Source organism: Lonchura striata, chromosome 27 (genome assembly GCF_050655825.1).
Source record: "Lonchura striata isolate lonStrDom1 chromosome 27, ASM5065582v1, whole genome shotgun sequence".
Classification (NCBI taxonomy): domain Eukaryota; kingdom Metazoa; phylum Chordata; class Aves; order Passeriformes; family Estrildidae; genus Lonchura; species Lonchura striata.
In genome coordinates, this window is record NC_140729.1 from 9,347,785 (window position 1) to 9,362,892 (window position 15,108).

The window sequence follows — 15,108 nt, forward strand, 5'->3', positions numbered from 1 at the left end:
TTATTTTCTGGTGGCCCCTTCCTCCTCTCCCTGAGTGCAAAACAACAGCAGGGCTCCTTCTCTGCTGGTATGAGCATTTTCCTCTCTTGTCCCTTCAGCAAGGTCTCTCTTCACTGAAGCTCCTGAATGTGCCAGAGAGACCCTTCCCTGCACAAAGTCAGAAAAAGAGAAATTTAGCCACCAGGAAATCTGCATTATCAAAGCTGTGTTTCAGATCCCAGTGGGCTTTAGGACAGTTGGATTTCCATCCCTGCTTCAGAAGAGAAAACACAGAAAACCCACAGCATTGTGGCCTAGAAAACTTTATTTTTGTCATTACTACAGGAATCTAAAATGCAGGGGCAATTCATTTGGCAGAAGAAACACAGGCTTAATGAAGAAATAAACATTATCTAGTTGAACGAAACCTGTTCAGATTCAACACATGTATTCTTACCTGCAATACACACTTATAAAATGTATCTAAAACAATAAGATACAAATGGCAGCTACTGTGTTTGAATTCCCTCAGCAGTGCTACTCCAGTTCCACTGGCAGTAGCACAACACGCCTGGGAAAGGTGCTTTTAAAAGGCCATATATCTAGTGTGAGCATTGGAGTCTTCAAAGCTATTGAAGCAGGTTGGAGACTTGTGTGCAAATGCCAGAGGAGTGGGGAGTTCTACTCAGCAGGAGGATGAGGATAAATCCACTCTCCTCATTTGGCAGAGGAGAGGAAACAGCAAAAGCACTTAAAGGCCTTCAGTGTAAATCAGCTGGCCAGGCAGGAGTGAACAGTATTCAGTGTCTTCAGGGGAAGGTGCTGCCTTGTGTCCTGCGTGGTCTCTGTCAGCAGCTCTGCCCCTGCTTGTTCAAGCCCCTTGTGCTGCTGGTTCACGTTCTTTACTGCTCTTCTTTGGGTTCCTCTTGTCTTCATTCCCCATGTCTGGAAGAGCAAAGGGAGGTTTAAAGTACATTTAATGAAACTGGGCATGTGAACCAATGTTTGATAGCTGTGAGCTCCCTTACCTCAGAAAAGAAAGAACTTGACACTCATGAGGACATTGAAGGCAATGCTCTTTGCCAGCAGGACTCTCAAACCCAGCACAGCCATGGACAGCATGTTCACTCTTTGCCCTTCAGGGTCTGCTCAGTGACCAGAAAAGAGGGAGAGATCATGGTCTGGGTTTTGATGTTGTGATCTTGGCAGAAAGTGGGAAAAACCACAGGAGACAGTTTCAGGGAAAGGAAGAGCAGCAGAGGAAGAGTCGATAGAGAACATGGCAACAACAGGGGAGCCCAGGGTCTGTCTCTGTTGCTTTTTGCTTCCTGGGGCTTGTGTAACTGCAGGAGCAACCTTGGAACAGCAGCTTGTGTCTGCTGAATGTGTTGTGTTCTGAGTCCTCTGCCCTGGAGAAAATACATTTCCATGCCTTTATCCCCCAGGCAGCAATGTAACTTCACATCCTGTCTGGGTAACTCACCTTGTGCTGAGGGGTCTGTCCTGTTGCAAACCCTGTCACTGGTCCCTGTTACAGGTTCTTCAACCTCCTCTCCTGTAGCATGATAAAGAAAAGGCATTTTAAACAAAATCCAGCTCTTATACAGGATAAAAGAAATCTTCAGGTGACATTTCCTCTAGGAACTGAGGAAAGTTGGGGCTCCAATACTCAGTCATTAATTCCAACATTAATTGGAGGAGATAATTTCTCCATGCCGTTGCAGGAAACAGGAGAATTCCTGCATTGGTTTTACTATATGAAAGACCTTCAGGAGTAAAAATATAACAACAGAAAATAGAAGAAAACCTATTTAGTAAAAAACCTCACAGCACACCCCCCCCTTTAACTTTGTGTAGGTTTTAGAAAGTCTGTTTGAGTTTGCACTGCAGCAGGTTTGCTGCTACAGGGTAAAATATTTAGTCATAAGTAAATTCATATTTTGAACAAATGGATTGTGTTTTCCCTCTTCTCTCCGCAAAACACTATGTCAAGGTCGTTAAATAGTTGAAACCATTTCTTTCAGATGCTTTGAAGCATCTTTCAGCCCTCCCTGCTGAAGTACCCAATGTCTGTCTCATTTCTGCTGGCTGCCCAGGGCAGTGCTGTCAAGAAGGAGATCACAAAGCCCCACAGGCCACTGTCTCCAGAAACAAGTGACAGCTGTGCCACCAAACTGTACCTGGCTGTGTTGTTATCGTGCTGTTGTGGGATTTGGCCGTGCAGGTCACCTCTGTGTCTTTTGTCACATTGACCACTTTAATTGCATTGTACAATCTCTCTGATGTCCAAATGGATGTGCTCTGCTCATATACAACTTCCTGAGAAGGCATCTCCAAGCTGATGTCCTTTGTAAGGAAGTTCCTTGCCAAGCAAGCTGCTTTCCCAGAGCTTCCCCCTTCTTTCAGTTTCTTTGATTTCATCACAATGACTTGAGGGACAGAAGTTTCTGGAATGTCTGTAAAGAGAAAGCAAGTTTTGGACAAGATTGATTTAACTGTGCGATTGCCTCAATGCTGAGTGGCCAAAAATTCACATGTGCTCCAGCTGTGACTAATTTCTACCATTGGCTACCAATTTTGTGGTCTTTTTTTCTTGCTGGTTCTTTCAAAAGGTCAAATTAAAGCAGAAACGGATATGAGTGGCATTTTTTTAAGGTATTTAATCCCACCGGATCACACCTTCCTTTTGCCAAATCTCGTGCTTCTAAGTGAACCCTTGATTTTATAATGGACCTACAAAAAAGAGGGGAACTTTGAGTGGAATGCCACTCCAAGAGTCCACTTATTCTTCTTTCTCAGCAATTTAATTCAAAAACATAACAGTTCTATCTGAATTGCCTTGCATATTCATCAGATATTAAGTGAATACACTTTACTTTTACTCTCCCTCCCAGATACCCAACAGAAATTGAACATTCATTAATTGGGTTTGACCAGTTCAGTTGAATCCAAACTCTGAACAACTTAGTAAGCCGAAACTAGTACAGAAATGTTGCATAAGATTATATTTTATGCTTTTGGACCCTTCTCTGCTATCAGTGTTGTATTTTTAACTCGCACAAAATAGATAACCTTAGGAACTTGTATGCCAACTTCCACAGACAATTTATTTCCCTTTAGACAGTCCAAGCATGACTTCAAAACCCAACAATGACTATGAAAATTTTATGAAGAAGCCTGAATAAGTGGATAGATGTATGTCCCAAAGAAATTCAGAATGATAGCAGAGAGAACTTCCCTTGTGGAGTCCAAGTTGTTTAGCAACACTGAGAAGAGGGTAAGACTATTTTTACATATAAATTGTCTAGTTGCATGGAAAAGAGTAGACCTAGAAAGTCTAATTAGTGACTGAAAAACAGGAATGAGTGTCTGCATGAATTTTAGGGGGGATAAAATATTTATAAAGGAGGAAAATGAAAGGTAACAATTCAGAAATTGGTAATGTATAAAGGATACCTACTTGGCTCCACAGTCAGTTGAGTTCCATTCCCAAAGACAAGAGCAGCAGTAACGCACAGTTAAAATGCGTATATCAAAAAGGGCTCATTTTGCTATTCTTCCTCTACACATTTCCTTCCCAGCTGTTGTACCATGGTTGGCCAGAGCCTGTCAGTCCTGTACATTCTGTGTTCTCTGAGAAGACCTTGAAAGGCTTTTCATGTGGTCTCCTCTCCAGGCTTTCCAAACAGCCAGAATACAAACAGGCTGCTTCTCTGCAATAGCTCCCTGGGCAAGATCATCAGCAAGCAATAATGTACACAGTGCAATGGTGGTTCAGGGAGCAGAAATTTGTTTTATCTGACCCCAGAAGGCTCACTCAAGTCCCACTTGTTTGCATTACCTGACAGTACTGCCATGAATTCCTACCACTGCTTGATTCTTGAAGGGACTAGTATCTTTTGTTCAGAAAATTTATTTGGACAAAAAGTTTTTCTCCTTTACTTTTGTCTTATAAAGTCCCAGGAGGAGCCCTATTTTCCAGAAAGTAATGGGCCTTAGCATTCTCAATGGATGTTTAATTGGGAATAATCCAACCCCAACCAAAAAGGAAACCTTCTCTGTCCTTAACTGGGGCCTCAACAGAATATGCCTGGAGAATCCCACAGTGGCATAAATGTTTGTTATTTTATGTGATTTTGAATTAGAGTAATTCTCAAAATACTGGGATAATAAAGTTTTTGTGCTCTAAATATCTTAAAATGCAGATTAGTATCTCCCAAAAGAATTCAGAACCAAAAGGGGGAGGTAGCTTACACCCTAGAAACTTTGTCTTGAACTTATTAAGTATTTCAGCAGTCTCAAAAGGGACTTTGATACTTAAGGCTGAATGTCTTTTTAGCATCATACATAATGCCAGGATCTCTGTGCAGCAAATATGCTGTCTTTAGCTAGAAAAAGTAAATAATTTAACTGTATGAAAACATGAGGTCTGTCTCCAGAATGAAGTCTGAAATCTTCCTTCAGAATGATAACTTCACTTGAGGTGACATGCAACTTTACTGTTCATCATGGAATTCCAAAGAAATTTCGGAATAATTAAGGCTTCTTATAATCCCTACTCCCCACATTGGGTTTTTCAGAACCCACACAATCTGGCAGACAACTGTCTTTCATTCCAGGAGCTCTTGGATATGAGGCACTTGGTGAGAATTTAAGCCCAAGGCTATTTAACAGCCTTCCTGCTCTGGCCCTATGGCAGTGGAATTCCTAACCTGGGGACACTGTCAGTGTGGTGCCAGTGTCAAAGCAGAACTTCTCAAAGCAGGCAGTTACAGATCTGTCTCAAAGCTCCTCAGCACTGTGAGCTCTTCACTGAGCTCTGCATTCCTGCCCCAAGTCAGTCAGTGCAAGTCCACTGAAGAATTGGACACTGCACAGCAAATTTGGGCCAGAGTGCTGCCCAAAGTGGGAATCAGCCATCACATGCTAAGCAGTGCCCTGCTGCTGTTTGGGGATCATGGAATAATGGTGCTATGCAGAGTCAGCCCAGTTGTTCCTGGGAAACCTTCCTGAGCAGCTCCAAGTTGAGGGTTGGGCTGCAAAGCCTGGCTGGAGAGCAAGTGCACTCAAGGGGTTATTGCAGTTGAAAATTCTTTCAATGAACCGAAACCTTAAAATTCTTTAGTCCATCACCACCTTAATATCAAATGAATTTTTAGAAATAAAGAAATATCACTTACTTGGTAGAACAGTGAGTGTTGTCCCTGGTCCAAAGATAAGCTTATCTGTCCACACACTGCTAAGACTTATTCCAATAACTCACTCTTTCCTCGGGGTGTTCAAACTTATTGAAAAAACAGGTGATGAAAAATTGTTTGTTCTATTTATCCAGGGTTTTAAGTTCCTGAGCGGATCCAGAGATAGATCTACTTCCAAAACTAGAAAGGAACAAATAATAAATTGAATTGTTCAGTGATTTCAAATGGCTTGATTGAGTATAGAATTTGAAACTTCTCCCATTCTTCTACCTTTTAGAACCTTTATGAACTCTTCTATGTATCCAGGACAAAAGGACATATAGGAAGAATGTTGTACTTCTCTCCTTAGTCACTACAGTCACCTATGTCCTTTCTTTTCCAAAATTTCTCACTGTTCTTTCCCTCTTGTTTTTGTACAGGTCCCTATGATGTTTATATCAATGTGGTATCCCAGTCCCTCTACACAGTGATATATTTCATAGCAAAAACTGTCTCAGTTGTACCACACAGAATTTTAGATTATACAAGCAGTCACATGACTTCTTCAGTGGTTTAAGACCCATCATACCACAAGAAGAAACACCGTATAGCTTTCAAGGAGGGATCTAAAATAATATCAGAAAGGTTGAGTTGTAAATGAGAACTTGGGGATTACATGGCTCCTCTGAAAGGTCTGAGGGAGTTAAGGTGGATAGAAAACAGGAAAAGAATCAGTTTGTCTGGTGTTATTTTGGAGCATTTCTTGCAATGCAGTCTAATCCTCTTACTTCTCTTCTTGTGGGTACTAGTGGTAGTGTGATGGGAGTCCTGGGATGCAGCAGGCTGGCCTTGGGGGTGTTGGGAGGAATGGATAAAAAGTAGAAGACGCAGGAGGATCGTAAACTGCTGAAGTGACCTTTCAGCTGGGAATTACCCTTGACAGCCCAGGAACTGAATCCAGGGATCTTCTAGCATGGACCCAGTTTAGATGCCAGTGTCTCTCTTTGCTTCTGCCTGGCTGTTGCTGAGGGATTCCCCCAGGTTAGCAAGGTCATGGAAAGAAATGTACGCTGTGTGAGTCTGTGGCTGCTCCATCTGCTGCCTGTGCTGCCTCACACAGGCGGTGGTGGCTGTCCTAGTTTGAAAGACAGGTGTCTGCCAAGGAAGCCAGGAACCTCCCTTGGCATGGAGACTATGACCCCCTTCCCCCAAACTATTATAATTTTGGAATAAAAGGCCATTCAGGAAGAGATATGGGAAAGGACTAGCAGTCCTTTACCAGTATGTGTGTGTATAACGAGGCAAACAGCAGCAGCAGCAGCGAACAGAAGCAGACACCCAGCCCCGGCCTCTCGCGGCCGCAGGCACTTTCCCCTTGGGTGCAGTTCCAGACACAGCCAGCAGGGGCGCTGCTGGCTCATGGCTGGTCATGGTGGGTGCGATGATTGCCCCGGGGCTGCAGGGGGCGCTGTGGAGCGGCCTCTCTGCATGTGGGCAATGGTGGCACAGCCGGCAGAGATGGAGAAGGGGCTCCCTTCATAAACCCCCGGGGCTGGCGATCCCAGTGCCCCTGTGGATACTGAAACCAGCTGTACCGGGAACCTTGGAGCAGCAGGCTGGAAAGGCAGAGGTGAGCACAGCCAGGGTGCTAAACCAAGTGCGGGAGAAACTCTGAAGCTGTGGCAGGAGCCACAGGTGTCTGGGAGGACAGGAGGTGTTACGTGATGGTGTTGCAAAAATAAGTGATGGTGTTGCAAAAATCTCTGAAGCAGTAGCAGACAGCAGCAGGGCTGGGCAGGGGGGTTGCTCCTTTGCAGAGCTCACTGGCAATGGCTGCTCCTGGGCTCAGCAAAGGGCATGGTCCAGCATCCTCCTGCCTCCTGGCTCCTGGCACAGCACGCACCAACTCTGGGCTCCCAAGTGACAAAGGAGCAGAGGAGAAGGCTGGCAGGTGGTACTCACAGTGTGAAGGCAAACAAAAAAAAAAATAAAAACAGGCAAAAACCACAGGCCAATTTTTTGGGCAATCAATTTCAGCACTGTCATACAAAAAAAAAAAAAATTCTTCGTTGTATCTTGTCTGAATCTATCCTCTCAGTGTAAAACTATTACCACTTGTCCCATCTCGACAGCCTGTATTAAAAAGCCTTTCCCCATCATTTTTTAAGCCATCTTTGTTTAAAAGAAACATTTTTCAATTTCACACTTTCTGTGGTCTTGTGAAAGATGCTCTCATAGGTGCAATCCCATCCTTGCAGGATGTATTTGCCTCAGGCAGAGGAGAAAATTTCCCTTGAAATGTCTGTAAGTTCCTTGCCACAAAAGGATGCTTAGAGTAATATTACCAAGAGAAGTTACTCTTTAAAAATTTGTATAAACAGATGGCTTTGGAAAGAAGAGGAAGAACAAGCATTGTATTGGCTGCTTCCTGGAGCTTGACTAGTCTATTGCTGGCCACAGCTTGTTGATGGAGGCTGCAATCCTGGACAGAGTAGATGGGTGAAATTCAACTGGGAAATGATTAGTAGAAGCTCTTTCCTTATCCCTTGCAGAAACCAAAGGCCAGCAATGGAGGACTGCAAGGGATTCATGTGACAAATTCCCTGCCAGCAATTTCTTGTCTGTACTAAACACACCCAGATTTCCCAGGCTCTCCTTACATGTCAGCTGTTCCCTTCCTTGTGTTCACGGCCCTTCCTTGCATTTCTTCTCCTCTGTCCATGTCCTTACAGGCTTGGCAGCCAAGCAGGGGACACATTGGTCCCCAGCCCCAGCAGTGCTGAGCTGAAGAGGATTCCTCCCCAGTGAGCAAGGAGTCAGGAACACATGCCAGGAGCATGCATGGACAAATGAGTCTGGGAAAACGTGGGCCCACTGCTGAATGGGATGGGGACCAGGTGACACAGGATATGGGACAGGGCAGAGGTCATGAATGCTTTATTCACCTCAGGCTTCAGCAGCCAGATCAGCCTTCAGGAATTTCATTTCCCAGAGTCTAGGGGGAGAGGCTGGAGCAAGGAAGATGTAGCCTTGCACAATCCATGTCACTGAGCCCTTCTCTAGTCCATAACAACAGGCTTTGTCCAAAAAGTTCCAGGGCAGTCAGTGCTGAGAGCACAACAGAATGAAGAATGCACAACATCCACTCTCATCACCCAGTAAGAGCCATTGTCTCATTGTAGAATGCTATAAACATGGCTAAGCCCAATTCCCACTTCCCAAAGGTGTGCTGAGTGTCCCTCAGGAGCGAGGGCTGGGAGATGCTCCAGGTGCCAGAGCAGAGATTGCCCTGATGTCCACAGTGAAGAGCACCATGGTGATGCAGATTGTCCCTCTGCAGACCATGGCAATTGATGGAGCAACAGATACTGTCCCTGCAGACAGTGAGGGTCCCCGCCCAGGAGCAACAGGACACCATGGCCTGAAAAAATCTGTGACTCCATGGAGAGCTCCCATTGGAGCAGGCTCCTAATAAAAGCTCTGGTCCCATGGAGTGAGTATCCCAAGCCTGTGAGAACCCCAGCCTTACTCTGGGGTCTCATATGGTGGTGAAATTCCTCCTCCAACCCCTGCTTCCAAAGAAAAACTCTGCAGGCTTTAGCTATTCGGTCTCAAGGCAGTTTATTGCTAGTTATCTAACAGATTATGTTCTTGGACTGCGGCTATTTGATCAGTGGCCTGGGTAGAGACACACACACACCCTGACATCCTCTCTGTCTGCTGTCTTCTTCATCTCTCTCCCCCTCCCAGGGCTGCTGCTATCTTTTATATGATATATTACGTATAACATGTTTACAATTATTCCCCAATACCTACTACCTACGTTGCCAAGTGTTTTTCTACTCTAAACCAATCTGTGAGTGCCAACATCACCAAGAACATGGAGGTAAGGAAAAAGGAGGAGGAAGAACAGGATCAGCCCACTTTCCTCCATCTTAGAACTTCTGACCCCCATGTACAAAGTGAAAACCCCCCTGTACATGTGCTAAAACCCCCCTGTACAATACTAAAAAAATTTCCCCTCTACTTTGTAATTACTTATACTATACTATCTAACCTTTTGTGACTGCTTGTTCCACCTCCGAAGTTGGCAATTCATTCCATGGCTCAAACTCAAAATCACAGCAGTTTCCAGCTGTCTGCCAGGGTCTAGAATGCCTCTGACCAAGGCATGGAACCTCTAAAAATGTCTGAGAGACATTTTGAGTTCCCACACAAGCCAGAAGAGGTTTTCTGGCAGGACCTGTGTCCCAAAGGGGAGCCAGAGTGCCACGGTCTGTTCCTGAAGGGCTGCACCCCATGGAAAAGACTCACTGCGCTGGAGAAGTTTGTGAGGAACTGCAGTCATAGAGAAGAACCTGCACTGGAGAAGTTCCTGGAAAACAGGGTTGGACTCAACACTGAAACGGGGAAAAAGAATGAGACAAAAGAAAAGCAGGGGAAAAATGGTCTTCAAGTGATTGCAAACCACATTCACGATTCCTGTACAGTGATCAAGTGCAAAAGATGTTTCATGATTTGTTCATATTTCTTATTAGCTTACTCTGACTTTGATTGGCAATGACTTAAATTCCATTCCCCAAATCCATGTGTTTGCCCATGGTGGCACTGCTGGGACATCTCCCTGTCATTATCTCAACCCACAAGTCTTAATTGCATATTTTTTCCCACATCTAATTGCACAGGACAACTCAAACAGCAGCTTGCTGAGTCCCTGGAAGACAACCAAAGTCAACTGGCCACACCTTCTCAACTTCTTCCTGGTCAGGTGCTCTGTAGCAGCCACCCTGTAGAGCAATGCCATCCCTGCTGATCTGGCTTTCCTAAACAGCCTGGCTGCATCCAGCACAGCTCTGGAAGCTACAGCAACACATCTCCATCATCCCATGGCTCTGCAGCCAAGGCACAGAGGAGAAATGAGGCTGTGCTGGACAGGAGCCCAAGCAATGTGCACTAAACCTGCACTTCCCCAGACAGCCTCTGCAGTTCCCAGGACAGACCCTCCTGCACCATAAAGGGTACCAGCCCTGATAGCAGCCCTCCCTGCAGTGCCTTTTAGTGCCACCAAGCCAGAGGGATGTTTCCTGCACCTGCCATTGCCTGACAGGAGCTCTGGGGTGCAGCTGCTAGGAGGAAATGCTGGGAGATCTGTCTTGCCCATATGTTGGTTTTTGGTTCACTCTGCTGCAGAGTGGCTTCAGGGTGTTTTTTCCTCCGCAGTAATACGTTGCTGCATCCCCTTGCTCTGCTGCCAGGATCTGCAGTGTGAAGCTGTTCTTGGAGCTCTCCTTTTTTCCAATAAAGCGACCTTGGAAACCTTCTCCGTAGCTATAACCACCGATGGATATATACTCCATACCCCGAGGGCCCTGACGGTACCAGTACATGTCGTAGCTGCTCATAGCACCTCCCTTAAGGGTGCACTGCAGGGTGACTTCATCTCCCTTGTGCACGGTCACTTTCCTGGGCTGCTGCTCCAAGGCCACCTGGCCAGTGACTGCTGCAGAGAGCGAGAACAAGGCACAGTCACCCAAGGATTCAGCAAAGGTCAGGGCAATGCTGGTGGGCTTTGGTCTGGCACTGGAGCAGTGTGAGGACAAAATCCTGCTCTTTGAAGCCAGCTGACACAGATGGGCAGTGCTGGTGGCAGCTAGCAAGGCTCACAAGGCAGGAGACACCACATTTCCCTCCCTCATTTATCCTGTCACACAGGAAGATTTTTCTGATTTTCCCCAAAGAACCAAGAAGGATTTGCACCAAGAGGGACCAAATCCTTTGTCCTTGCCAAGACAGGATGGTGAGGAACCCACTCTCCTGTCCCATGAACTGCTCGAGGTGAGCACAGCAAAGACAAAGGTCTGTCCCAGGCAGTGGGGCTTGTGCCCTGTGCTGCCATGCTGCAGCTGCTGTGTGCCAGAGGGGCCGCAGTGGCCCAGGAGCAGTGTCCAGTGCCAGGGCAAAGCGCTGGGCCCCGAGATCTGAGTGCAGCACGAGGTGCCCTGCGTGTGCCCAGGCTGCAGAGGAGGCAGCTGAGCTGCAGGTGCCCAGCTCAGAGGCACAAGAGGAGCAGGGCTGCTCTGCCCGTGCTGCCCAGGCATGGCTGGGCAGCTGGAGCCGGGGCTCAGGTCTGGCTGCAGGAGCTCAGCACAGCTGCCCAGAACCCCACAGAGCCCAGGGCCACGCTCAGCTCCTGGGGCCATCAGCCCTTGCCTTCACTTACCTACAATGGGCAAGAAGCCCACGCACAGGGCACTCCACATGGCCAGGCCCGCTCTGGGTGGCCTCTCTCCACCTTCTGTCTGCCTGCACAGCAGCTCTGCCCACAGCTGCCCTGCGTGGGCCTCTGTCACTGCTCCCAGGCCCAGTCCCTGCTGGTCCCTCCCTCTGCCTATGACAACAGTCATAGAGGGGGAGAGGTGGGGCAGGAGGAGCAGAACTTGAAGCTCTTGGTGCCTTCCTGGCTGTATTTCACACAGGGTGGTCCCAATTGTTCTGTTTAGCCCTCTCCATAATCCCACTTTGTGTGATCCTGTCAAAGAGCCTCAGGCTTGCATTGGAGTGGGTCAGTGGGAACACTAATTTGGGAAATATCATTCCTGAGCCACAACAGCATTATCTGTCATCCAGTGTGGGGCATGAAGGCTTGAGGTAAGAGCAGATCTGCCCAGAGTGGGCTGGAAACAAACTTGATCTAAGCATTAGTTGTATCAGGTGTGCAGGCACTGGTGCCAAGGCTGCTTGGGCTGTTCCTGTGGCTGTGGGACCTAACCCTGTGCCTGCTGCCATAGGTGCTCCCCATGCTGATCTTGTGTGGGGCTGTGGGCACTGAAAAGGGAATTGAGAAGAGGATAGAAACTCTCGGCCTCTGGATCTGAACCCTGTCAAATGTTAGAGAAGGATATTGTCCCAAGGATGATCTAGCAGTGCTCCCAAGGAGGTGGAACCCCATGGCCAATTACTCTATTTGTCATCAAAATAAAACTGTGTGCACAATGGCTGCTAGTGGTGACCATGAAGTGAAGGCTGTGGCGCCTCTGTCTCCTTGCAGGTTATGTTTCAGTGCTGGTCACAAAAGAGAAAGTGCCTTACGACAAGTGCCCTGATCATGGCAGGCTTTGGCATAGCCAGGAATTAACTAAGGTCCTCCCTACAGAAATCCTAGACTTGACATCTATTTTCAAAGGTGTTCTTTGGAAGACAGACATTCTCAAGAGCTCTGCCCTCTCCAATCCTGAATTGTTTTTTAGGGGATTATCAGGTTCCCAATACTTCAGTTCCGACAATATCTGCTGAGTGAAATATACAGCAAAGACACAACGACAGCTTGCCTTTTACTTAGGTGACTACCTTACTCCTAATGAGTTTCAGTATATATTAGATCTAATTTGTCAGGAGCTTTTTAGGATTTTGTGACACAAAATGGATAGGTCAGATTTTTCCCAGCAAGTGCATGAATATGATTATTACATTGTATTTTTAATGTGGCATAAGAAAACAGAAGGGTTCAGTGGCACAGAAATCTATTTACTGTTTTCCATTCTCATGGAGTTCTTCACATAGCCATGTAACCTCTTGGAAAGGGATTTGTTCTTTCATGATGCTTTTAATATTTTCTGCCACAGGAGAGAGCTCTCACCATTTTGACTTGCTCAGCAGGACAGATGTCAGATACCACACTCCATGTGTGAGACTCACCAAGGGGCAGGAAAAATAAATATGCTAGAGGAGTAAAATTTCCTCAAATTACTTTAAATGTTTTATTGAAGATCCCATTGTGGGGGGTCTTGTCACTGAAACTGTAGGAGAAACAAAAACTATCCAACAGCAATTTTTAGTGTTAGAAAATCAGGGCATTGCTGTATTCTGACCAAGACTGGCAAGAGAAATCATTTCATCCACATATTGCACAGGTCATGCAGAGAAAATCCTTCCATCACACAAGGTTTTCACTAGAGTTTTTTTTGTATTTATACAGTCAAAACTCAGGGAAATTCACTGGTTCTATGATAATTGTCCCCAAGTTCCACAGTTTGTAGTACTTACTTTCCTATTGATGCTGTCACCTTCCATGTTATTTTGGTTCCCATGCTTTGTTCTCTTATCAATCTTTTCCCTGACCAGGTGTCCCTGACCATGCCAGGGCTGACGTTTGATGTTCATTAATGCTCATTATCTCTTGTGTATCTTTTGTGCTGCTCTCGGTCTGCTGAGATGTGAATCTCCTCTGGTCTGGAGTGCTGGAACAGTCCATTAAAAAGAAGCTTCAGTTCCTTTCCCCCTGGGCAAAGGTGAACAAAACCCCTGACTGAAGTTATATAAAGAAATTTTAAACATCTTCTCATTTCCCCCCGTATGAGAAAGGTGTCACAGAAAAGCAGAAGGATTGATGTTGGAAGGGACATCTGGAGGTAACTTGGTCTCCCCTGCTCTAGCAGGACTGTCTGGAGCTGTTTGCCAAGGACCATGTCCAGGTGGCTTTTGAATGTCGCCTGCGACAGTGGCTCAATCCCTGGAGATTTTCAAAGGCTCTATGAGAATAATCAAACATGGACACAAATAAATATAGAGGAGAACAGGATAGTGCTGTCAAAAGGTATTGTGCCAAAGAGTTCTTCTTTTAATCATCCTCCATTTTTTGGTATCATGGGATCTCTTTCAGGACAATAATATTTATTCAGATTTCTGGATACTTCCACATTCAGATGTGCTTCTTTGAACAGAGGCTATTTGAAGGTGGAGCAGTTTCTCTACAAAACTACTTAGCTGATACCAGGTGGCAAAGCTGCAGATTGTCCCCTTATGTGGAATTAACGACACTAGGACAGTCTTACTAGTGAACTGGAAACAATTCAGTTATCCATCTTTCTTAGGCCACATGTTCTGCATTGCCAGTGCAAAGTGAAAAGCCACTGCTTAGTGGGGACAATCTGGGACCCTGTCATGAAATGAGGGCTTTAGGGCAGTGAAACACTCACTGCCAGAGGTGTCAGCAAAAGCAGGTTTAACACAGACTGGCAAAGTGTGGCACAGTCCAACAGCAACGCTCCCTGCTTTTTTCCTACATGGATGAATCAGGGAAAGGAACAACAAATTTGAATTAATTTAATTAAAAGATTGATGTGGCAGCTGGGGGCAAGAAGGGGGTAGAACTGTAAAAGGCACTCCCTCCCACTGAGTCATGAGGTGCAGAAAGGACACTGCTGCTTTGTAAACTCCTTCTAGAGGAGGTGTGGATAGATCCAATCCTACTCCCAGACCTCATCAAGACTAAGGGACTGTAACAGCACTTAATCATTGACCTTAGCCTCCTGTCCATCGGATTCCTTCGGTTGTGTCTGAGGGAGTATTCTCAAAATATAAATCTGTCAGAGAGACTGAGAAAAGTTGTTGAGTGCTTGAGAAAAAGGTTCTGGGTGTCATTGGAAAATAAGGATAAAAATGATGGTGAGGGGCTCCCCCGGACTGACAGTCTGGTGGTTGAGTGCAGTAAATAAGAATTGCACTGGATCTGGATTTGCCATGCAAATTCCACAGAGCACCTGCAGGGGCTGGGGTTCTTCTCTGGGTGTCTGCAGGACCTGAGGGTCTGAGCTGAGCAGGCTCAATGCAGCACCCCTTGCTGTGTCCTGTGCAGAGGCTCTCTTGAAGGCAGCAGGACCTCAGGCAGGGACAGCAAAGCCTTATTTGCCCACCAGGATGTGGTTATCTTGTTAAAAGTAGGGGAGGGTTAATGCTGTCTGGTGGAACTGAGTCAGAAATGGTGACCACAGCATCCTGCCTGTAGCTTGGGAGAGGGGCATGAGGTGGGGAAGGTGCGAGCAGGGCTCGGTTAGGTGAGAATCACATTGCTATGGAAACTATCACTCCATCAAACCACATCAAATTATTTTCTGGTGGCCCCTTCCTCCTCTCCCTGAGTGCAAAACAACAGCAGAGTTTCTTCTCTGCTGGT

The 15,108-nt window shown here is 46.2% G+C and overlaps 1 gene segment (V, D, J or C); it reads right to left on the reverse strand.

The window, feature by feature from the left end:
• Positions 1-286: 286 nt before the first annotated feature.
• On the reverse strand, positions 287-6,453 carry LOC144247454 (T cell receptor delta constant-like). The segment is given in 6 exon segments: positions 287-924; positions 1,008-1,124; positions 1,463-1,534; positions 2,160-2,435; positions 5,160-5,357; positions 5,448-6,453. Coding segments are annotated over 3 exon segments (429 nt in total).
• Positions 6,454-15,108: the final 8,655 nt, after the last annotated feature.